At 34.6% G+C, this 26034-nt stretch overlaps 1 protein-coding gene across 4 annotated transcripts in view; it reads left to right on the forward strand.

Moving 5' to 3' along the window:
- Positions 1-26034, forward strand: part of IDE (insulin degrading enzyme) — a 54730-nt gene that overhangs the window by 15809 nt on the left and 12887 nt on the right. For 3 of the 4 annotated variants that reach the window (XM_005520635.3, XM_014250468.2, XM_014250470.2), the window contains exons 8-18: positions 312-404; positions 937-1028; positions 2640-2720; positions 4739-4842; positions 11566-11668; positions 12642-12764; positions 13391-13473; positions 18183-18327; positions 20952-21062; positions 22335-22455; positions 23932-24023. In XM_005520635.3, the coding sequence (XP_005520692.1) occupies positions 312-404; positions 937-1028; positions 2640-2720; positions 4739-4842; positions 11566-11668; positions 12642-12764; positions 13391-13473; positions 18183-18327; positions 20952-21062; positions 22335-22455; positions 23932-24023 (1148 nt within the window). Of the gene's footprint in view, positions 1-311; positions 405-936; positions 1029-2639; positions 2721-4738; positions 4843-11565; positions 11669-12641; positions 12765-13390; positions 13474-18182; positions 18328-18846; positions 18992-20951; positions 21063-22334; positions 22456-23931; positions 24024-26034 lie in introns of all 4 variants that reach the window. The other variant, XM_014250469.2, reaches the window with a different exon arrangement.

Genomic DNA, 26034 nt, shown 5'->3' on the forward strand with positions numbered 1-26034 from the left:
TTAGTGTCTGGAAGTTTTCAATGGTGTACCTTTTGCTGTTTTACTTTGTATCATTCTGTTCCAAACAGAAGTAAATTATCCAGTAATCAAATGATCCTGAGTTTGTCATATCACTCTGAGTACAAAATCAGATAGATCCTAACTTGTGTTATGTTTAACTTGGACTGTTGCTGTAGACATTAAGGAAATAAAGGAAAACATATAAATTAATCAAAACAGGTTTTAAAAAAATGATGTTGCTGAAGCATGCAAAAAGTTGCATAAATTTTTATAGATATTTTTTGTAATATAGTTTCTTTTTAATGACATAGGATGGGTAAATACACTTGTTGGAGGCCAGAAGGAAGGTGCTAGAGGTTTCATGTTTTTCATCATTAATGTGGACTTGACCGAAGAAGGACTTTGTAAGTGAAGCACTGTGTCTGTGTTCCATGTTATTGCTGATGTGATGGTTTTGTGTTTGTATCTGAAGAGACTAATTGTTATTATATAGCTTGAAAGCCAGTTTATTTTAATTAACTTGTTATTATTCTGTGTTTAGTTCCTCTAAGTATGCTAACACGCTTCCCCTAACATAAGAAATCAACTTATTTAAGGTTATATTAAATTAGCTAATTAAATACTTTAAATAACTTCTTTAAAAGAAGAGCTTTTAATACAGTTGTGTGCTACTTATTCATACTATTTAGACCCGAGTTAAATTGTATTTTAAATCAATATTTTCACATAAAGACATGTTCGTGGAATTAGCTGGGGACATAAACACCTTAAATTCATGTTTGAGAAAAGCAACTTTAACTTTGTTGGTGGGATTGCAGATGTACTTAAAGATCTTGATCTATCGAAGTGTAATTGAAAATAAAACCATATTTGTGTTTGTTAAATTTCTTCTCTGTGAAGATCTGATTGAATTATTAAGTATTTTTTTCTTTTCAGTGCATGTTGAAGATATTATTTTGCACATGTTTCAATATATTCAAAAACTACGTACAGAAGGACCTCAAGAATGGGTTTTCCAAGAGTGCAAGGTAAGTAATTGGGGCTGTACCGTATGTGGTGGTTGTCTTTTTAAAAACTTTTTTTATTATTAGATTATTTGACTTTGTAACTAGCATTTAATAATCACATGGTAATTAGGCTTATTAATTTTTAAGATGCAACATGACACAAATGGCAAGTACATTCAGAATACAGTGTCTTAACATAGGTGTGAAATGCTCTTACAGAGCTGGGAGTTACGATAACATAATGGAGGTGGAGGAAGAAGGATCTCGCTCTGTCCACAAGGATTTTACATAACTTTGCTTAGTCTTCATTGAAGAAGGGGAAAAACATTTACAGTGAGGAGTGACATTGAACTGGAAATGGAAATGGCTGCAATTGTACCCCTCCCTTCTTTCATGTGTCAAATTGTATAGTTGAGACTGTAAAGGCAGTAGGACATGGAATCTGTTGTTTGTTCTCATCTTTTTGAAAAGTCTTCTAAAGGCTTTTCATGAAGTACTTTGGCAGTACACGTCAGTCTCTGCTGAACTCTTCATGCTTTTTAAAAGTCTGGATAGTTCTGTGTGTGCAGAGCAAAAATGTAAAATGTCCTATTAGATAGCACTGGTCTTCTCAGTGTCAGTGGGAAACAACCCCAGTGTTATTTATATATATATATAGTCTGATTGGTTCAGTACATATGCTTGGGTCAAAACTATCTCAGCTTTGTTTGATCCGAGCTATGGAGTTTCTCTGAAAGTAGAAATTATGTAGCTGGGTTAGCTTTGTTTCATACATTTTGACACTATATACCTGTGAAAGTAGTCTCAGGTCTTGTTATCCTCTGCCGAAAGTCCCCATGGATTTGTTTCACTGAGAGAGTAAGCAAATATAAGGTTTGGAAAAGGTAATTCCATTCTTCTGTCTCATCCCTGTGCCTTTCCCTTGCTCCTCTTCTCTCAGCCCCAGCACTCCTGAGACTGTGGAGTGAGTCAGAGAGCTGGCAAACTACTATGAAAAGAATCTTTCAGAGTTTACTTTCAGCTGAATTGTTAATTAGTCTCTGCATGGTTTCATGGAAGGATGGACTGTCCTTTTCACTGGCTTAGAAGTCTTAGATCTCTTTAATTCACACTTGCCATTGTATCCTAAGAATGATGTATTCTATTCATGTGGCTGAGACAGCAAAAAGAAACACACTTTTTCTGTCTCTAAACTTACTCTTGGCTGACTGAACAAAAGAAAGAGAAAAGGAAGAGAGAGAGGCTTCAGTTTGTTAATATCTGACAAACATTGCACTGGAGCACTGTGTACTGGTGGGATCAGAGCTGGTGTGTTTTCAAATTATCAGGAAATTTAAATAGATGAGTCAAATCTGACTTAAAAGACTTGTATAACACTTCATGTTATGAACTATCATAAATAGCCTGTGAGTTTGATGCAACTTGAGTATTACTGAAAACTTAAGTTAGACAGTTGTCTGCTATAACATGGGTACAGCAAAAATACTTAATTTTCTTTCATTATAAAAAGGAATTAAGTAGCTAGTAATTATTCTTAAAATAGGCTTAAAATACTTAAAATAGTAATTATTCTTAAAATATTCTTAAAATTCTTAATTTATGCTCTTTAATAATTTATACATTGTTTTTTAGGATTTAAATGCTGTGGCATTCAGATTTAAAGATAAGGAACGACCACGAGGTTACACATCAAAGCTTGGAGGAATGTTGCATGTAAGTGGAGGGGGTCGTTTTTGTTTGGCTGTTATTTTTTCTAATAATAATTTAGCAGTGTGTTTGATTAGCCACTTAATAAATGCAGGCATATGTGAAGGCCCTTTGTACTTCTTGTATGCTGCATAGGCCTTAGTTTTGGCAGTCAATAAGTCGAGTTCTGTTCACTCTACCATTTTACATGTCTTTACTTGGTAGAATTGATTATACAGTAACTGGAGGTGCTATTTGATCTGTTTCAGTGTTTCTTAAGACATATGTACCTTGCCATTGTGTTTGTCTGGTAGCTAACTGTTCTTTAGGGAAATATTTGACAAATAATGTTTGATCGTAAACACTATGTTCCTTAGTTCACAGTGTTGAAATATGGCAGTAAGCAGAAATGTTTGTATTAAGATTGCAAATTACACGTGCTTGATTTTACTTATGTGATTGCATATTGGTACTGAAAGAATCATCATGTAGGTTTTACTTGGTCTTTAATAGTTCTTGCAAAATTCCCTCATTTTGTGCTAAAGGAAGATTTAGGGGTGTTTGCTGAATTTTTTTTTGTCTAGTGAAATTATGCAGCTTTTATACATGGCAGCCATTCTTCATTACATAGCTAATGTCTGCATCTAGTCAGAGAAATTTTTGATTTCTTTTCAGGAATTACTGTTATTGGTTATAGACCTTTAATCTGTAAAGTCTAAAGTTATGTTTAATTTTCTAATTTTCTTTCCATTTGCTAAAAAGCATTATACTTGGCTGAAAACATGTAAATGGATATTTAAAGAGCTCCTGCTTTGCATGCTGTCTCTTGCTTTTGTTCTGTCAAATGCCTAAAATCTCTAACTAATGGACTTCTGACTTCTGAAACAGACTTTCAGTGGCTTCTATTTGTTGGAGCATTTCTGGTTACAATTGCTATCTCCAAAAATCAGGCCAGGAAGTTGCCAGCAGTGTTCTGAAGAGCATGGTATTGAATCAGGACTCTTTTTTTTCCCCCCACTGTCTTTCTTTTGCTTTCCTTTGCAGTATGAATAGTATTTTTCATTCTTCTTTAGTAGTTAAATGAGCATCAAATTCTGAATCTTTAGCATTCACATTTGAATTTTTAATAACACAGGTTTGGTTCATTGTCCTTGATCTCCACCCGCCACTGCCCTTTCTCTTTTCCAGAATCCTTTTTACAGAGACTTACTCTCTGTTCTGGATATCATTCCACTGTAATTTTTTGTATAGTATATAACATTCAGAAAGCCATTTTATAGTAATTCTGGTTGAAAAAAGTATACCTGTATGGCAAAGTCGAATTACTTGGTGCTTGTGTCACCTGGTAATTTTCCCTTGGTAAACAGGTGTTTATCAAGAAAGTTTTCCTGTCAACTACGTTACTAATTTTCAGATGAGTTTTAGCTTTTTTTAATCTTAAATTGCCATGTACCTTAAGAGAGTTTCAGTTTGACCCTAAACAAAAAATGTTCGCATTAAAAGTGCTTAAATTTTTCTTATGCTTTTAGATATTGAAATATAATTTCCTTTAAATTATTGTAAACAATAATTGAATTATTAGAGAGTCCTAAAAAAATCTAGGTTTTTTGTTTCTTTGTTTTATTTTGCTTATTTATGTTTTGTTTTCCCCAAATGCACTCTAGTGAGTACTTGATATTCTTTTATCTTGAGAAATATCCTGCAGGGGTCAGCATTTACCGTATTATTTTTACTTTAATCAAAATACCATTTAAAGGTGGGTGACTTTTATACTGAGACATAAAATATACTAAGAGAGAAGAATGGTAAGTATACAATATGTAAAATTGCCTAATACTTGAGAAATATGATTGCAGTTAGAATGCTACTCCCTCTTGTTTAGTTTTGGGAGAGCTTTTTAAACATCCTACACGCTCCTGATTTGAAATTACCGAGGTAATATGGATTTAATGACCAGAAGTGTTTGCTTTTGTTTCCTCTACTGAGCCATAGCTTTTTCATGCTTAGTATTGTTCATCTACATATTCCTTGGCGTTGTTTTTTAGTATTATCCTATAGAAGAAGTACTGGCTGCTGAATATTTGCTTGAAGAATTCAGGCCTGATTTAATAGAGATGGTACTGGATAAATTGAGACCAGAAAATGTTCGGTAAGTTAAACTGTGTTTTAACACAAACACAAATTATCAGAAGGCAGGTAAACTAATGAAATACAAAATCTTAGGTGTCTCTTGCAGCTCCAAAGTAAATGTGATTGAAAAATCTTAACTACATTTCTTTGTATGAGAAAGTGTTAGATATATGTTAATTTATTTTCAAAGGTTGATATATTTCAAATAATTATTGGATAAAATCAGATAAACTTGAATGATGAACTGAGTTTGCAAATGTTATGAGGTTCTGGTGTTTCTAGGCATATGCAAGCAATGATAGAATAAGGAGTTGCCTATATCTATCAGCAAGAGTAGTTGCCATAGTAATTAATGCCCTTTAAAGAAGGGCCTTTATCTTTGTGTGTGGGTGTGCATCTGTGTGTAATGTGTGTGGGATACTTCAACTGAAGCTTAACTATGTCAAGAGATCATATTTTGAACAAACAATACTTTAATGAAAATCTCCAGTTCTCTTTCCTAAAGTATTTAGTACTTCTCTATTTTGAATGTATTTTCATGTTACCCTAACACCTAAGTTCTTGAAAATTTGATACCTCTAACATATAAGCAGTTTTTAGTAATTAACATAGAGAATGTGTAATTACTTGCTCTCTATAAAAAGCCTAACCAAATTCCACATGAATGCAAACTTTTAACTGGTTTTTAGGATTGCTTACAAGCAATAGGTAAAGCTCAGCTGATGCTGATTTAGTAAAGAAGCTGCAGGTGCTAATGAGATGTGATGTTTATTACAGCTTCACATAGCTTTGAAGTGTAGCTCTTAACACTGCAAGAAAATAGTCAATATTATCTAATTCATAATATAAATTGGGTCTTCGTTACTACCCAGAGAACTTCCAAAGCATGTTCTTACTTAAAAATTGAAAAATTGGTATTGGAAATTAATACAAGTACATACATTCATAGATTCTTTAGCTTGTCAGATGCTGTTGGGTGCTACAGACCACTCACCACTTTCCTATGTTACTCCTGTTGTTGCCTGTGCCAGTCTTTTGACATCCTTTCCAGCTGTCAGTACTTCAGCATAAGACAGCCATAATGAACCTAATTCAAAAGTTACTAGTGTGACAAAGTGTAGAGAGTACTGGTAGAGGGAGAAAATTCAAGTCTGTAGAATGTGGCCAGAAGCATGAGAGTAGTGCTGATGGTTTTTAGAAGAATGTGATGTGGTTTTCTCAGTTACTTAGCAAAAATGTTCTTTTGCTGTAGGTAATGTAGGCCCATATCAGCACTTTGCAGTTCTGCATTCCTCTTTGTCCATTGCTGAAATAAAAGGGGGTCGGACAAGAAAAGAGCAAGATGAGCAAGAATCTAATTAGAGATGAAAAAGTCACTCTAAAAAGATACAGAATTTAGGTGTAGCATGCTTAAAACAATAGTAACCAAAGAAGATGATAACTTACTATGGTATGTATCTTCCTATAATAATTTTGTAGGGTTACATCAGTCTTCTCCCATTAGACAGTGATTTCTGGTAAATGGACATTTTGTCCACACTTGGTAATTGTGGATTGTGGATTAATTTAAAATAAAAACTAGATTTTTTTTTTTTTATGATGAAACATACCTGGAATAAATATGAACTGAAGTTGAACTCTAGTATATTAAGCAACTAATAATAGTCTGATCCTTCAGATAATGGAGAGAGGTGTTTCAGAATTGGTCATTAGTAACTTCAGTGGGTCTCTGTAATTGTGGGCTTTAAATGTTGTGTGTTTCACCTTGCTTTCTGCTAGCTGGTGCTTTTTGGATGCTGTGTGTTATGTTTCATCTTCCTTCAGGACTAATTATGTTGTCTCTTCACTTTACCTGACTTAAGAAATAGATGTCATTTAATAGATGAAGAAATGTGTTATTTTAAAATTTTGTATAAAAAAGGTGCTAAATATTGGGAGAAAAAAAGGGTTTCCTAAGCTGGAATAAACCTGGTTTTATGGCCTCTTCAGTTAACTGTTGAAGAAATTATACGTTGTCCTTGTTGCAGACATTTTAAAGATAAATAAGCAGGTTACTTCTCTGAAGTTTAAGTGCCCACAGCTACACTGACAGCTGTCCCACTAAGGCTTAAATATAAATACATACAAACTAGAGACTGTCCAGAGACTGATCAAATGCAGTTCTAGCAGCCAAAATCAGCAAAGCAGTGCTGTTTAAGAGGATGGAATGAGGCCTGCAGGAGGTCTGTAATGATGTAGCAGCAGGCATGCTGTGAATTTGAATGGTATATGGTCAGAGTAATGAGAACTGTATTATTACGTGTGGACTGAGACTGTGTTGGTGCTGTATTTGCCACAGCAACTGTACACTCACTTCTTAGTTCTCTCTGTGTTCAGACTATTTGTATTCTTAAGAAGTATAACTACAAAAAGAAATGCAAAACATCAGCCCAAATTTAGATTCCCAAGCGTCATGTTGCTTTTTCCTGTTTCTCTAGATGATATTTTTTTCAGTGTAGACTAAAATTATGCTTCCGTGTAGCTTCTGTAATAATACTGGAAGCTGATATTTCTTGGATTTAAATGTATAAGTCAGTTTCAGTGGGAATTAAATTTTTTATTCAGGGCATCAGATGTTTAAAGATCTGAGCTAATCAGACTTTTCTATTTTCGTTTGTATGAAAGAAAGTACTAACTTTTATATAGTACTATATTCCTTTTAGATCTATTTTAAGCACTTATTCTGTGAAATTAGAAGAAGAAGAAGGAAATGAACTACAATTTTTTAAAATCTTTTACTTAGCTAAGATTCTTCAAAATAGAGTATAACATAACAGGGGGTATACTTTTGTAGTACCTTTTATTTTAAACTGCTGGCAGGATACATTATCTTGGGAAGGGGAAACTTTGAATATTGCTAAAAGGGATTTCATGGTACATTACAAAGATTCAAAGAAAGCCATTGTGGATTTTATTTTTAGTGGGCTCTCATGAAAGAATGAGTTAAGATTACAGATGTTAATAAAAAGATTCCTTTATGTTACTTTGTGTTATTTTTTATTTGCATCTGTGTCTAAATGAATTGCCAATTCAGTAGCCTGCTCCCTTATTTTGTCTTTTCTTGAGCAGTTTTATATGCTAATAAAAAAATAAACCTGTGCACATCTGCTTTAAATATCTGTATTGTTTGGTTATCCCCCATTTACTGATATGTATGCTCATGTTTACCTTTCTGTTCTCCCTTTTTATAAAAGAATTATTAAGTGCCACATGCTAACTATGCCTGTTATTTGGCAATTTTTTCCTGTTTTTATTGAATTCTTTTTTCTTTTTGTGTCTTGCATACATTGTGTCTTGAGGTGGTTTAGTTGGCATTGTTTTGAATTTTTTCTTTTTATTATGGTTTTATTTATAATTTCATTCACCTCCACTAAGGACCTCTTGGCATGGCTGTATTGTAGTAACTGCATTCAGTGTCTTTTTCAAAAGTATATTTTTTTCAACTATTATTTTCTTAACAAACTTTGAGTTTAAAAAGTACTAAAAAGATTCATACTCACAGATGGTAGGAAGTATGCATGTTCTTCCATTTGACTGACCCATAACAGAAAGTGTTCATATTCTCTTCCCACCCCTGCACACTACTTGCTGCATTTAGTGCCTTAATTTCCCTAAGAGAGAAACTTTTTAAAATGTAGGTATCATTTTTACTTGTTCAAACTGTATTGGGTTTTACCAGCCATCTGTGAAGATAAGGGAATAGACTTGGCATGTGTCTCAATCTTAGCTGAAAAATGTAATTTTCCTATCATTTCCAAGGCATTTTTTCCTTTCAACATCTGCAGAATAAATGCTCTTATTAAAATTTAAGAAGATAGTGACTCACCAGATTAAGTAGCTAAAGAACATTTTCCCTTGGATAGTAAGTGGGCTATTTTCCTCTATTGATAGCAGAAGTGCAGCACTAGTTCTGTCCTAGAGGGAAGAAAATTAAAATGAATACCAAAAACATTGATAGAGAAATTTCTAACGACTGGAATTTCACAGACTCTCAGCAGAGTATCTTAGTGCAGTGCAGGTTACCTTCTCATCATGAAGGCAAATATGCTAGAAATGTTTGTGTTTGTTTTTAATTGCATTGGATCTGAGCAACAATTTTGAAAATCAAATTTTTTCAGTTATTTCCCCCCACAAATCTTTGGTAGCAACTTAGTTTTACTGAACCCTAGGAAATAACTTGTGCTTCTGCAGTGATCAGAGTGCTGCACCCCAGCAGCATCTCTGTGTGTAGTTTCCCCTTTTCTCTGGTTTCTGAGGGGGTTGATAAGTGAGGGGCTTTGAGTAGCATGGGTTGCCTCACATCAGTTTTACTGATGGTTGTAAGGGAACTTATGAACAAATGTAGGCTTTTATTATTTTTGTCTCAGTCATTTTGTGTTATGCATTTGAATGAGATAAAAGTAATTTCTTCCATTGTTTGACAATATCATAATTTGGAAGACAACATTTAAATTAGGTCCAAAAAAAAAATCAATCCTTTATAAAAATAAATTTGCTTTGATGCATTTGTTACTAATGTCACAAATACTGATGAAGTTTTCTAAGTCTATTACTTTTCTACCTTTAGAACCTAGAGTTTTGTTATGTAAATCTGGAGTATAATAGTTGATAATCTTTTGTGGAAGTACATTCATTTAAAGCACACATTCTCTTCCCAGGTAACACTGTCCTGTGGATTTCTCACAGCTTCAATTTAGATTTCAGGAGAGTGAAAAACAGTATTTAGTAAATATGTATCACATTATAGAAACTGGAGTTGTTTCTGAAATTGGGGACCACAGCAATTTGCATGTACAAGAATGTATATACAGAAGTAAATAGCATTTATAATTTGTTGTGTTCCATATCCATGAATGGTTCAAGCTTAAATATACTTTAAGCAGGTCCTAGTGAAGATTACCTGATGGCCTGTCTTGCTTTCCCAGTGCATTTCCACACTGTCTTAAAACATATGGATATTCGTAGTGCTATACAGCACAACAGAGAAATGAAAAGCAAAAGTAATGTTACATAATTGGTGACTTTAGAGATGGATATTGAAGTATATTGAAATGCCTGCATGGCATAGTATTTCTACCTGCTGTGCTTCTCTTCCCCTCTTTTGGTGTCCTGATCTTCATTCCTTTTGATCTTAAGTTGTAATTCTTGGGCAGACAAAATGCCTTTTGATTTGTTTCTGTTGTTGTGGGTATGTTTCTGACAGCTCAAAATGTCAGTAATCATTCCAGTAGTGATTTGGGATAAAGGGAAGGCAGGAGAATCTCTTGAAGCAGAACTGCTTGAAGAATTACAATGTTGATATCCAGTTTTGTTTTCTATACAGTGAGTGGACAGTTATTTTTAGCTCTTGAATTTTAGTATGTTCCTGCAGGAAATGTTTGGGTGCTTGGATTGTCACTACTGTTTGAGCATCAGTAAGTTGGAGAACAGTAGGGGGAGGAGATGTTGAATAACAGACATATTCTAACAGTCTATTCTAGCATAAAACATCTTTGTCTTGCTGCTCTAACCATATGATTATTGGAATTTTATTAGGGTAATTTTTTCACTTAAGACTCTTACTTCTTTTTCTTCTTCTTCTCATTTATTTACTGCACAAAAAGACCTGGCAGGTTGCTCTGAAATTCCAAGAGATTTTGTCTAAAGAGACTTTAAGAGACTTTAAAAGAATTTTAATGCTTTCTAAGTCTCTTAGCAACTTTGTACCTGTGTTGTGGTTTAATCACAGCCAGCGGCCAAGCCCTACACAGCCACTCATTCACCTGCCTGCCAGTGGGATCAGGAAGAGAATCACAAGGACAAAAGCTGGAAAACTCATGGATTGAGTGACATACAGGCAGTTTAATAGGGAAAACAAAAGCAAAAAGAAAAAGTAAAACAAGGTATCAATTTGCTGCTTCCTAAGGGAAGGCAGGTGTTCAACCGTGTCCAGGCAAGCAGGTAATTGTGCTACCTTTTTTGACCATTTCAAATTTCTTAGAAACATCCATTTACTCTTGAAGCTAGCTATTCGATTGAATAGTCTTTGGTGTTGTGCATTGTTCAATACAATTAAGGGAATTTTCTTGATACCTGTCATGTAGGCTACTAATAAAATACTGGTATGTTTTTAATCTTCTTTATTCTGGATTTCCTCTTTTTTGCGTGTGTTCTTTAATTCATGCTGTGCCTGGATGATGCTCTTGGTCAGATGGTTTAGTTTTAGGTAGTCCTGCAAGAAGCAGGGAGTTGAATGTGAGATGATCCTTATAAGTCCCTTTCAGCTTGAGGTTATCTACGATTCTATGACACTAGGACTGGAATAAAATTTCTATAATCAGTATTTTCACATATTTGGATGTTCATGTAGGTGGTACATAAAACGTAATTGCTTCATCAGTTTTCTAGACAACTGCAGGAACTGTTTTCTGTAACAACAATGGAGTCTAAAAATAGAAATTGCATGCAGCATTACTGTGTGTAACCAAAGCTTGTAACACTTTAGAAAAACCATGACATTAAATGATTGTGGTAACCTGATTTCATGGTTAACCTTAGCATGTAGTTCAGTGTACTTCTACATACTCTTGTACCCTGTAATTGTCTATGGACTGTTAGCAGAAATAAAGGTATCCTGGTGATGGAGCAGAAACAGTGCTTGGAATAATGTCTCAGTCTTTCTCAGACACATTCATGCCAAAGTGCTTTGTCTCTTTGTTTTCAGAGTTGCAATAGTTTCCAAGTCTTTTGAAGGAAAAACTGATCGAACAGAGGAGTGGTATGGAACACAGTACAAACAAGAAGCAATTTCTGATGAAGTTATTAAGGCATGTTAAAATTTTTAATGTTCTAACATCTGCAAATAAAGTCAGTGATAAATTCTTAGTCTAATTTTCCATATAGTTGAAGGGGGAACTTAAATCCACTGCTCTTCATAGCATGAAAATTTTGCAATGAGTCTGTTTAATGTTGAAGGAAGTAAGAATGTTATATTAGTCTTTAGATTTCAAATATTAATTCTATAGGTTGGATATATTTTAATGGTTATAAACCATGTTGAGACTACAGGGAATGTTACACTGCTTTTTCTGTAGAAGATCCCTAATATGCAGTGGCTATGTAAAAATGTAAGCATTAACTTTAAAAAACTTAAAACTCTCTATTACATGTTAATTAACTGATTAGTACTTAAAGAAGGAATTTTTAAAAACTGTCATATGTAATTGTTTATGAAGTTGATTTTTGCAACAAAAAAATATGTTTTGCCAGTTAAATGAGATTGTGAAAACCAAAACTCAAAAAAATAAGTGGGAAAATCCTGTTGAAATTTGTTATTGTTCTAATCTTCTAAGAAGAGATAGCTGTAAAATTTACCTTAGGGCTGAATTTGACCTTCTGAGTGTGCTCTGAACAGACATTGCATAGACACTTCCTTTAGCTCAATTGACCATATCTATGTTCTTGATTAAAATTCTTGGTTAAGTGTTTAGTTTAATATCTTCATTTGCAGTTCATGGTAGCAGAAAATATAAGATTTAAACCCACCTTCCTCTCTACTGTAAACTTTTCAAAATTTTTTATCTGTCATCCTCCTTCCAAGAGCAATTCGTCCTGCTGATGGCCTACTCCAACTTGTTTTCCCATCTATTTCTCTTTTGCCCTGTTACCTTAATAATATTTATACATAATATAGTGGAATGCATTTTAAAATCTTTCGTTTCAGCGTAAAATAAATTAGCCCATATATGCTTTAATTAAGCAGAAATTGTCATAGCTTCATTGTTTCTCCTCTTGGTCTAGAAATGGCAAAATGCTGACCTGAATGGGAAATTTAAGCTTCCAATGAAGAACGAGTTTATTCCTACAAACTTTGAGATTTTACCGTTGGAAAAAGATGCAACACAGTATCCTGCCCTAATCAAGGTAAACTGTCAGTATTTGTCCTGTTTGCTGCCTAACCTTCTGGGAAATTAGAATTTAATTCCTCTGTTTTTAAAAATACAGGTAATCTCATATTCCAAAGTATAGTAAACAAAAAGTACAAAACTTCAGTATTTTGCTACAAAGCCAGTAGAAAGTTCATTCTTGCTGAACTTTGGATTATGACAATTTGTGTTCCTAGGAAAATGAATCTAGATACAGCTTGAACTCTTTTTGCCCTTTTGAAAGTGTGTCAACAGTTGATAAAAATAGCAATAGAGCTGTTTTCAACTGAAGGGTGACTGCCACTCTCATGTTTTTTTGACCACTGTTGAGTAAGTCGAGGGTGTAGGCAGGGCTATTGTTTTGTAACTGTGTATAGAAAACACCTGTGATTGCATGGAAGAAGTGAGAGAAGTGTCATTTAGTGATCTCAGAATATAGTGAATGTATACTTAATATATTGAATATATCTATATTTAGTATATATGTTGAATATAGCAATTCAAGCAGTATGAATTTAAGGGGATAATTCTAAGCAGCTATTTAAAGTGGTGGAAAGATTTTTTAAAGTAGTGGCATATATTGCACTTAGAAGTCACATAACAAAACATCTTCTCTTGACACAGGACACTGCTATGAGCAAACTGTGGTTCAAGCAAGATGACAAATTTTTTTTGCCAAAAGCTTGTCTCAACTTTGAATTTTTCAGGTATGCAATGTTAAATATATCACATAAAGTTGTCTCCAAAAGTTGCTTGTTTATTGGGAATCTGCATTTGTGTGGCAAACAGTTTTTTGCATGTATTGGCACTTTAGAATCTTTGTCTTTACTTTGAATATGTAATAAGGCTTATGTGCAGGAAGGCCCATTAAAAAATCTGCAGTAATTGAGTAGCAGGAAATTTGATGTGTTCTTTCTATATTAAAAGGAAAAGTTTACTTAAAAATACTCTAAAAAATTTCCTTTTATATTTTGTTTGCTATACCTGGAATACACCTGCCAGTAGAACCCACTACATATTGCAATATCCCTCTTTAAAAATAATTGTGTACTTTAAAGTTAATTACTAAATCACTCTTTTAAGATGTGTTTTCTTTATGAAATGCTATTCTGATAATAGTTTTAGGCTCAAATTCTATTTTCATTTGCATAATGCAAATCAGTTTAAAAAGTGCTTAAAATTTTGGAGTTTTACTTAACTGACACCCGTAACTGATTGTACCTTTTTTTTAGAAGAGCATTGTCTAGATTATCAATGCATGTTTGATTCCGACCTCAAGATGTATGATAAAATGATGTAATGTTAATTCTGGTCTTGCATGACTTTCATCATAGGAAGATAATCTTTCTTTTTTAAGTGAGCATGACAATGATGGACCTTCTTAATGTTTATTTTAAGTAATAAATTTCTAACTTTTGAACTAAAAAAATACTGCTATTTTTAAAGTGCAGCTGTTTCTGTGCTGAACTACTGAAAGCTAGAAAAAATTCAGGGACTCTCCTTTTACCTAATTAAGTTACTTGGTAATACTGCTGCAAGGGCCATTGTGGTGGCTCTCGTAGATGCACTGTTGAATTCTTGTTTTGAGAGACCACTTGAAATTTTTCTTGCAGGATATTATACAGGAGGTTTTTTTCAGTATGTATCATGTCTTGATACTGGTTTTGATACTAGTTGGGGAAAATAGGTTGCCTGGGCATTTTCTGTTTTTGCTTTTTGAAACCACAGGCTAGATGTTACAACTGTTTCAACTTTGATGTGTCAGGAAATGGAGGATCAAAATGGGAACTTCCTATCTCTTATTCAGAGAACAACAATTGCAGTGCTTTCCCTTCTTTTTTATTCTTGGTGGCTTTCCCTTGTACTATGTTTGCCAAAATCCAAAATAGGATTTCACTGATGGACACTGAGTTCACAGTTGTGGTGGTTTTTAAAATCAATTCAGGTGAACTATAAGTGGTTCAGTCTCTAACAGTTTGTGAGTGAATAAAAGATAATAATTGGGTTTATGTAGATGTCCTGGTTTAGGGCAAATTTTGGGAGGAAACTTCTGAAGTGGTCCCTCCAGAAGCAAATTCAAGCAGCCTTTCCCCCCACCAGTTTGGGAGACATAAATTTCCTTTGGGAAAGTGGAAAAAACTGCTTATTTAACAAGCAAAGTACTCACAAACATGAAAAAATGAATAATATTAAATAACGAAACCTCTCATTGTTCTGGAGAGATGGCAAATTCAGAAAGTCCTCTTGCAGTTAGAGTACTTTCCATGGGTGTGTCCTGGGCTTTCTGTTAGTGTCTCCAGGGCTCCGGTCCGGTGTCCCGGCCGCAGTGCAGCTTGGAGGCCCCCAGACAATAGTCCTGGTGTTCCTGGACCAAACAATAGCTGAGCAGTTCCAAAAACCTTCTGGCCTCAGTTAACTGAAAAAAAACTAACTAAAAGCAAGGAGAGCTCTCTGCCGCTGTCAGTGCTGCAGACAGCACAGTCTGTGAGAAGGAATGCCAGGCAGCAAGTGCAGTTTCTACAGACAAACTGCATGCTGCTTCTTCCCCCGCTTCACTCTCAGAACCAGTCTTTAAGGTGCAGAACTTAATATCCAGCATAAGCAGAACAGGCAATTGGGGATACAGGCATCATAAAGTCACATTAGGACAGAAGAGCACACAAAGGTATAAGTGTATGCAATACATACAATATCAGAATCACTTGTGCTGGAAGCGACCTTTAAAGGTCTAGTCCAGCCCTCCTGCAAGAAGCAGGGGTATCTTATCTAGATCTGTGGAGATAGCATTTCTCAGTTAGATTTGTGCTTTCATCTCAGAGAGCCCTTATAAAGAGCCAGAAGTACTTGAGTTTTGCTGACCACTGTAATGGAATGATTTGCCTCTTTCCTCCTAGGAACAGTTCCATGTGAGAGCTGGCTTTTTTCTTAGGGTTGGGAGCAAGGTTTTCCTTTTACTTAAAAATGAGATGGTAATTGTATGTAAGCAGGAGCAAGGAGATTTTGACAATATTGGGTGCATCACCTTTAAAAGATGTTGTAAGCAGGTTTGTCTAGTTTTGATACTTAAGGTTCTTGGAGAATTTGTCTCTATTTGATCATGCTGATGGTCATTGGAGGAAATATTGAAATATAGTGTTTATTCATGAGACTTGATGGAATCATTCATATCTCATGGGACCTAGTGCATTGGTGAATAAAGCCATCTTATGACGGGGGTGTTCATAAAAAGTCTGAGTCTCTCTAGGTTCTAGATCAGAGTATGAAGCCTGCGCTGCCTTGTAGGGGATTAGAAGTTTGTTCACACTACAGACTGCTTCAATGTGATAAAAAAAACTAGGAGAATTTCTTCAGCCTGCAGCCCTGATCAACATGAAACATAGAAATAATTCTGGTCCAGATTCTAATAGCAGCAATTGCTGCGTTGATAAATTAAGAGGAAGTTGATGAGATCTTCCTTAAATATACAAATCACACAGGAACAATATGTGTATGAATCTCTTGAAATCACCTTGTTCCAAAACTGAAAATCCTTACAGGCATTCTTGTGTTAAAGAAACATCACAGTAAAAATATCTGACTTGTTGCCCAGCCTAAAAGAGGATGATAAGCTTTTGCATTTGTATAAATTGTGATTTAAGAGCTCAAAAAATATCCTTTTTTAAAAGGAAGTAAAACAACCATGTAATGTGGTGATGCTTTGAAAATTCTTTAAAGGTAGTTAGCAACTCAAGACTTCAGTGTTGATTCCAGCTATGTCACAGATGTTTGAAAGGGGGGAAAAAATACATTACAACTTTTTTAAAATGCACCATTTGTGATTGGGTTGTTCTACTTCTTTGAGTCTAGTTAAAAAAATAAACAACTGGTAAACTAGAAATAAGCATTTGTTTACAAAACTGTCACTAAGAGGAAGCAACTCCCAGAACACTTTTGTAATAGTTCTGTTACTTTACACTTAAGGATTAATGATCTGGTAGTTGTGATCTTTTTCGAAACTCCCAGTTGGCCTTTTCCAGCGAAGTTAGAGTACAGAATTTAAAACTGATACAGACATAGTAATCACTCAAACTGATTAAGTCTGTATTCTAGTATCAAAGTGGGAAAGAATATAATGAGTCTGGAGGAAGGTTTATAGGATTGACCTACATCTGGCTTTGAATTTGGTCTTAATTAAAAAATGCAATAGTAATTTGATTTATATCATTTGGCATGTTGAAATAGCTCAGTTTAGGGAAATTCTCATTGCAGGGAGAAATGCAAATACCATTTCTTTTGTCTTTTTTACTGACCTGTTTGTTTTATCAGGGCTAAGATTTCAGACTATAGCAGGCTCTGCTTCTCAAACATATATATATTTGAAATTATTAATTTAGTTTATTAAAACATCTTCCTCTGTATCCTTTTCTTAATCTAAAAGGAAGGAGAAGTTAAAAGCTACAAGGAGCCTTCTTAAAAATATCTTTGCAATGTGTTTCAGTTATCAGTTTGTGTGTTGTGGTCATGTTTTACTACATTAATGTTGATACACAGTGAAATACCCTGCAGTGTAGGTGTAAACATATGTAATAGCCTGAACATCTGACTGCTTCAGGAAAAAGTCAGGTTTGAATTGTAAGCCAGATCCTGACAGGAAATGCTTCAGATACTGCTGATCATTTCTGTGAAATTGGTAATGAATTTACATGCGCTTCAGAGTTTTTAGTAATACATATAGTACAAATAACTTGCCTTTTGAAATCTTTAAAACATAAAGGTATTCAACAATTAGCATGGTTGAAACATAGCTTGAGTCTTTGAGTTGCATTGCTCTTTTTGAAAAATTTGCAACGGTGTTGTGTGTGAACATGTGCTCCTAATGCAACAGTAGGTTTTGGAGAGTTGTTGCCTTTACAAAAATAACTGGATAAAATAACACAAAAAATTACAGTAGTAAGAAAATGGATATGCCAGACTTCTCTCCTGACCTGACCGTGGCATGTACTGCATCTTGTCATACCACAAATTGTTGGTCTCCTAATTTTTGTAATAGAAACTGGTAAAGTATGAGTATTAATTAATTTAATGTTCAGTACATGGACTTCATTTTGGTCTATTAAATTATGTTGGTATATATAGTTTCTTTTGCTCCTGGTGAATTCTGACTATGCAGCCAAGTAAATAAAGCATGTCTTGATTTATGAGCACAAATAGAATATCTCTGGAATCTTGAGTATATTTAGTCATTATGCCATATGCAAGCTAAGTAACTCTTTTCAGATGTGTTCATATTTGGCTTTGAAATAGGAGTCCTTCAGAATGGGATCCATCAGCATAAAAACACAGAAAATACTGTTTCCTTCAGATCAGACTTGAAAGGCCAAAAGAAAGAGATAAACAATTTTAAACTGCATATTTTACTTTCAACATTTTCTTCCAGCCCATTTGCTTACGTGGATCCCTTGCATTGTAACATGGCCTATTTGTACCTTGAACTACTCAAAGACTCCCTCAACGAGTATGCATATGCAGCAGAACTAGCTGGCTTGAACTATGATCTCCAAAATACCATCTATGGGATGTATGTAAGTACCCAAATCAAGCAAAAGCTTAGAGCCTTAAAACTACTTCCACTCATCAACATTTTTATATTGATTTGATGGAAGGACTTTTAAATAAAAAATAAAGGCTGTTAGTCCTTTTGATCTTGGTTATTAGCCATCCTTTCTTTGATTTGAACTTTAAGTTGAATTTTGTTAAAAGTCTTCAACAGTCTTTTAGTTCACATCAAGCAAATTTTCTTCTTTATTTTTGTATCTTTCATGAAATTAATTAGTTTGTAAGATTTTTTCCTCCATTAAAAAACCGCAACCCTAATCCAAGCTTACATATTTATTGGTCAGATACCTACTAAAAGCTTTCTGACTGATGGGGTAAAAGATCCCCTTTTCATGCTATTAAATAAATAGTATACTTCTGCTTTCCTGTTCAAGAACTACTGATCATGAGGCTGCATATACATACTCTTCAGTCATGTTTCTTCATCCATTACCTTGTCACTGCCTGAGGTATCAAAGCATTTCTTTTGTTTTTCTTTTTGTTAGTCGCTACATTTATGCTGATCCTCTCCATTGCAACATGACATACCTGTTTATCAGGTTATTGAAGGATGATTTAAAAGAGTATACATATGCAGCACGCCTCTCAGGTTTGGTCTATGGCATTGCATCAGGAATGAATGCAATACTTGTAAGTAAGAAAAGAACACAGGAGGAAATGAAACAGCTTGGGAGTTGTTGAGCTTGGAGAAAACATTTGACTTCTGCATTTCTAAATGAGATGGTTAATGTTTTTTTCCTTTGCATATATCTCATGAATTAAAGGCAATGCAAGACTGTATTTTAATCAGTACTGAGTGACCTGTTTAAGAGTGCAGTGTCTTGTGAACTTGTGTGCAGTGCAATTGTTGCATTCTGGTTCACATTTTTACTTGCTTGCATGATAATCTGGAAAGTACTATTGCTGGTTTCTGTATAAAAAGATTAACTTTTCTGTTGAATGAATCCCCAACTTTACAGATTTTGTTATAATTCTCTAATTCTGCTGTAGTGAGCTGTGGAGATGGATTGTGCATGTGTTTGTTAGAATGCAATGCTGGATATTTATGGCTTTTTGTTTTGTTTTTATCACATGTTTTGTAATTGCTACAAAGGGCTGACAATACTTGATAAATACTGGTATTTTGATAAATGCTTATTTCTCATTCAGCTTCTCCTATGAGATTTATGACAGGAGATTTTAGTAGTCTCTCTTGGAGTTTGGTTAAAAGCTTTTGTTAACCACCCTTATATGAGAGTGTGTTTTGAAATTTCCTCTAGAAGTGCTATTTTCCAAAGCATTTTAGTAGAAGAATGTACTGTATATTGTCTTTACATTTTCTATATGAGAGAGTGCTGCATTTTTTTTTTCAATCCAACACAAATCTGATTTCCGGGTTGCATTCACGTGACTTACTGTGCAAACACCCTTGTCCTCAGTTTCAAAGCTTGCTGATGTTTCTATGATCAGGGTTAATTCCTTTAAAAAAAAAAAAGTTTGTAACTTTCTTCCTTTTTAGTCACAATTATTTTAAATATTATTTGGGAAATTGTAATATTACTTTCCATATTGTTAGAAGTTTTATAATTAATAAATGTGACTTACTAATGACTATATTGGTGCTTTGAGCAAGGGCAGGTGCTACTCTGAGAAGTCATCCTTGCTGGTTGTTGAACACTTTGTGTTCCTATGCTAATTTAGGATACTAGCCTTTGTCATAAATCCATTTATGATGACTTTTTCTTCAAATTCATTGTTCAGCTGTGTTTCAGCAACTACAGAACAAAAAAATTCTTCCTCCTGAAAAGCAGGAATTCTGTGTGTTGGCTTGTGTTCTAAAGTTTAGTTTTACTCCTAATTAAACTGCACAAATTCATTCAAATTCCTGGTTCGAGATACCAAATTTTGAAGTTTTTCCCGACAAAAAAAAAGGCTTTTTAATGCCGTTTTTTGCCAGAGAAATTTTCTGTAGCTTTATGAAATCATACGGTATTTTCTAAGTTTTATGTTATTTTTTAAATGAGCATTTCAGTTATACTCTCAAAAATATGTATGATCTGATCAAGATATCATTACAATTCCAGGATGACTACCTTGATATTTCACCTCAGCAGCATCCTGATTATAAAGTGCTGCTGTTTATAGCACCCTTTTTTTATGGTATTGCTTACTTCCACTTAAATATTCTTTGATCAACAACATAGATGTGAACCAAGGGTAAAAGTAAATTGGAGAGAGTATTTTAGAAGGTTGTGAATCCAGACTTCATTACTAAAGCGAGAAACCTAGATGAAAACAATTTCAGTACTCCAAGACTCACTACTGTAATTATTAGAAATCTGTATTCTGAATACAGTATACTTACACCAACATGAAATTACATTAATTGTGTGCATTTAGAACTCCTGTGCACACAATACTATCCCTGTCTGTTAGTTACCTTTTGATGGGGAAAAGAATTTAACTTAAGAATGATTAAATGTTCCGTAATGGTGAATTTAGCGTAAGTATTGAAAAGTGCATTGCTCATTGATTGAATTGTACAAGACTTGGTAATGGTTTTATTCTTTTATCTTCCACATTTAAAGCAACTTATGCGCTTTTTCCATAGCTCTCCGTAAAAGGTTATAATGACAAGCAACATATCTTGCTCAAGAAGATCATTGAGAAAATGGCTACTTTTGAGATCGATGAAAAGCGATTTGAAATTATCAAGGAAGCGGTAAGCTGCATGAGAAATTCACATTTTGGAGTAATTGAAACTTGAATTCATTGACCTGATAGATCTGAGGGCTGACTATCCATGGAAATAGAGTGAAATTTTGCATTAGTGGCACTTCAGATACTTTTTTTCTTTTTTGTGGCTGTGAGTTTCTCAGAGTTGTGTATATAACATTCTTTGGTTAAAAGTAACTGGTCCTGGAATCTTTTTTTAGTCAGTCTTTCTTATGATGTATCAAGGAAGCACAGCTTGCTTTGGTAGGAGTAGAAATCTAAGTAGGGGGATGGAGGGGAATATCTTAACTTTATATCCTGTTTTGCAATTTGGAAAGGCTTCAGTAGGACCTAGCCATAAAATAAGTGGGAAATGGATGAAGGGGGAAAGGAAGTGTTGAAAATATTTGCAACATTTCTTTTCCCCAGATTTGTCTTGGCTTCTGGGCTGTGACCCTTTGGTGCAAAGGTAACCACCTGGTTTAGTACATGCTGAATTCTAGAAGTTATATCAGCTGGAGAGTGCAGTTTTCTCCCCATGTCTATGCCAAACACATAAGGGAGATCCCAACTTCTGGCTTCTGTTGGGAGCAGACAGAAGGATACATCCTCAGCAACCTGAGCCTTGCTGTTAGTCAGTCATGTGCCCTGAAATGAGTTACTTTTTTCCTGCACTGGAAGTGCTTCCAGCTTGCCAAAACTATTAGTTTGCACTTTCCAGTTTCTCTGGTAGAGGAAAAAGGTTTTGCTTATTTTGTAAAAGGGCAGCTGGACTAGAAAGTAGTTTTTTTGAAGAAGCTCTTTGATTCTTCTTTCATACCTCCTTTATCCATGCAAAACATGCAGAGAGTTTTCCAGATGCTCCAGATTTTGTCTCACCAAGTCAGCCAAAGGAGGCAACAGGGAGAAAAATACATTTTCTATTAGCAGTTTTCCCTCACCCCTGGTTAGTCATCATAGAATGCAGATTTCCTGGTAGAGCAACTTGATCCAAATTCTTGTTTAACTGCAATAATTTCTTTTCTAGGCATTAATTTTGTGGACAGGTTTGATTTCATGCACATTTCAGTCATCTTAACGGTTTCTGCTTAATCCAAGGCTCAGAAGCCCACATTATTACTGAAGTCTTGTAGCACAATTTTTTTAAGAGTCCTAACAAGCACGAGAGTGTTCTCAGTATCTGAACTGTATCTTTTTGATACAAAGTTGAGAGTACAATGTTAATATGTTTAGAACTCTGTTTCTAAATTTCTAACTTGAACCTGATTATTTTGTTTAGTACATGAGATCACTTAACAACTTCAGGGCTGAACAGCCTCACCAGCATGCAATGTATTATCTCCGACTCCTGATGACAGAAGTTGCTTGGACCAAAGATGAATTAAAAGAAGCTCTAGATGGTAATGTTCTGCCACTTTATTATTTTTTTTCTTATGTTACTTAACTATTGAGGATACCTGTTTTGAACTTTACTCACTATTCAAGGGAAGCCCCTGCAGTGCCAGGCCTGAGCTGATGCTGGTCATGCTGCACTTGCCCTCCAGTTTCAATAAAGTAGAGTAGTTCATGGAAAAAGCCTCAAATGGCAAAACTTGCATGTAAAAGTTCAGGCAAAACTTTACTAACTGTGGGGATATATGAACATGGATATGGTGAATCCAATACTTAATCAACACTGGTAAAATCATTTGGCTCTAGTTGACATCTTAGAGGCCCAGTGGAGTGTATCTGCATTGTACTTCTCAATGTGCAAACTATTTTGTTTCTTCTGTTATTGGGGAATCTTAGCTTATATTTCTGTAGATAGTAAAGAACTGTATCTAATAAAGAAGAAAGATGGACTTTCTGTAGATAATGACAACAATAATAAAGAACATTTTGGCTCTTAGCACAAAGTAGTTGCCCCAGTATATTTGAATGAAGAAGAAATTGAAGAGATTTAAGTGATTTTTCAAGTCCAGATGGAGTGGGGTTCTGAGCAGCCAGCCTAGTGGAAGGTGTCCCTGCCCATGGCAGGGATGTTGGAACTAGGTGATCTTTAAGCCATTCTGTGGTAATTCTATGTTTGTAGTAATAGAGTAATAGCTGAAAGACTCGTCCCTACTTGTATTTTACTGTGTTGTATTGAAAGTCTGTTGCTGGGACAGTTAATGTCTTGTAATAGCTTCTTGGAATACACCAACATTCTTTTCAAGAATAATACCTGGCTTTTGTATTTATTTGAGGGGTTTGATTCAGAGCACATATCCATGAACACCCCATTAAGCCATCTTCCATTGATTCTATATGTTACAGTATATTTTGCACTGTATATGAAAACTGCTTTGCAAGGACAGGCTGGATAGAATGTGTGTGTGTGTGTGTTGTGCATGTGTCCTCTAGGATATATTGCCAAAATATTGTTTTTGTGTATCATTTGTTCCAAAGTTAGTATCAAAACACTATATTTGAGTTGAGGTTCTTCTTTTAGTCTGGATGGTAAATGCACAGTGTCTTGAGCATTATAAACTACATGCTGCTTGTTTAGTATATAGCTAAGGCTTTTCCTTGGAACACCACCTGAATGATTGCAAGTGTTTTCTCTAGAGAATGAGTGTTTGTTCAGCATGATTGGAAAGGCAGCTTATTTTTTTTTTTTTTTGAATCTGGGTCAAGACAGCATGTGAATTCTAAGTGAAATAAGCTATATGATGAGTGCTGCTATTTAGACCTGGAAGAATTCCAGTGTTGCATTTTTAAGGAGAGATTCACTTCTTCATAATGACAAATTTCTCCTCCTCTTAGAAATGCACTGTATCTAATGATGACTTAGGCTTAGGTCCTTCATAATTTAAAAATGCATTTGAGTGATTTAACTGTCTAAATATCTATTGTAGATGTCACCCTTCCCCGTCTCAAGGCCTTCATAGCACAGCTGTTGTCACGGTTACACATCGAAGCTCTTCTCCATGGCAATATAACAAAACAGGTTGGTCTGTTGTTAATAAAACATTTTTTATTTAAAAGCAGCATAAAAATGGATCACTAGTTTAATTTTTGCAGATCTTGAAACAGTTTTGCCGAATGTGATTTCATAATTTAACTATGTACTTCTTTTATCTTGGGAGTATGAGAGTGTAATTTTTTCCACTTTATTAGGCTAAGTGCTGCCTCTATATTGTTCTTGGAAATTTAATAAAAACAATTTAGGATCTAAGTATTTGAAAGTCTATGTTGTATGTCATTACTGTGATTAAGCTGCAGAAGAAATGATGTGCTGCAGACCTTGCTTTTTTCCATTGAAAACTTTCAGAATAACTAGCAAGGAATTAAGAATCCAGTATCCTTCCAAATTAAGTAGTTTGTACATAGCTAAACAGGAATGGTGAACCATAAAAAGCCAACTGTTAGCTCTGAGGGGAGTAAAACTCAGAAAAATGTTTGTTTTGTCTTCCATTAAAATAGTAACAGTTTGTATTTGGATACAAAATCTTAAGAAATACTTGAATATATGTACCAATACAAACGATAGTAATTTTCTTGTATGTTTCTGCATTCCTTTTTTATAAGGCTTGTTTACAATATTTTGTGTTAGAACAGTTCTGGGGTAGTTTACTAGCAGCAGCTGTTATAGACACTGCTAGTGACTGCTGAATGTATGGAGGAGAAAGTTAACTTGTAAGGAAAAACAAGATGGGAAGGAGCTAATAGGATGGAGACACAAACTTTTCTTCGTCAAGAATGTCTCTAAAGTATTTGTTAAAAATGTTATGTTCTTCTTGCAGAGAAATTTAAAAATAGTCTCTTTTTCCTTCCTCACTTCTTCCCGTGTTTGTATACGAAAGTCAGTTGCTGCTGGAAATAGAACTGAATGTGCAGATTTTTCTAGATTTCCATGATGATGCTGTTGTGTCAGACAGGTGTGTTCTTTACTTGGCATAATGAGTGACTGTTGAAAGTCCCACAGCTAAAGAACTGGGAAGGATGTCCTTGTACACCCATAGCTGTATAATGTTTAGAAATTATCTGCAAACCTCCTTGAATAGACGCAAGTAGAAAAAGTCATCAGTCTTTCAACTACCCATGATGTGGTAATCACTGATAAAACACAGCAGTTTTAACCTGGACCTACAAATTTTTTCCATTTAAAATTAAATCAAAATTTACATTGTCTTGTGTTACCTTTCAATCATGAAAAAAAAATTTCAGTGAATCTGGACTTTAAATCAGATTTATCTAGCTGCTTGAAAATGCTATGTTTTTCTTTAATTTCATTCTGATACTTAAGTTTTTTTGACAATTTCTTTTATTTATTTGCTGTAAGTGGATGAAAAGTGAAGTAATCCAGTTCAGAACATCTGTCTGAGCACTCTTGTCAATATTGTAATATGATGACTTGACTGAAAGAATAAATAGTCTTTTTCTCTAGCTTTTTAAACTGTTGTTTTTAGACCTCAGTCTTTTTGTCTTTGATACTTCATGGGGGTTTGGGAGGTGTTGGTAGCATGTGTATGTTTCTTAAGTTTTCAAACCTTTTGCATGTTTTTGATAAAATAACTTGTGTGGTGAGTTTATAGCAGTGCAGAGTGAGAGATCTTAGCTTTCAGCCAAAACTACTTTGTAGCAAGTTCCTGTAATTTCCAGTGTGCAGGCTACAAGAACACGTAACCTTTAAGAGATGAAGCTATTGAGCTTAAATATTGAGGTTAAATCCTTGAGTGAAAGTAATGACTTTTGATTTTTTTTCATTCTTTATATATTTTTTAATTATTACTCTAATCCATCAAAGAAAAGAAAGTATTTGGGAACTGAGTCTTAACACTACCAACACATTAATGAAATTCATCCTTGACCTTAACCATTTTTGTTTTCTGAAAATTATCATCTACTGAAATGCCATTTGCTTTGCCAGACATACGTTTGAGGTATCTCATTTTCACTTTGAAAGATGAGCACATCAAGTGTTGGGGGGAAGGTGAAAGGAAAAAAAAGCCCATTGA

The sequence above is a fragment of the Pseudopodoces humilis genome, chromosome 9 (genome assembly GCF_049639895.1).
Source record: "Pseudopodoces humilis isolate 2021_Gansu_Grassland_sample_001 chromosome 9, ASM4963989v1, whole genome shotgun sequence".
NCBI lineage: Eukaryota > Metazoa > Chordata > Aves > Passeriformes > Paridae > Pseudopodoces > Pseudopodoces humilis.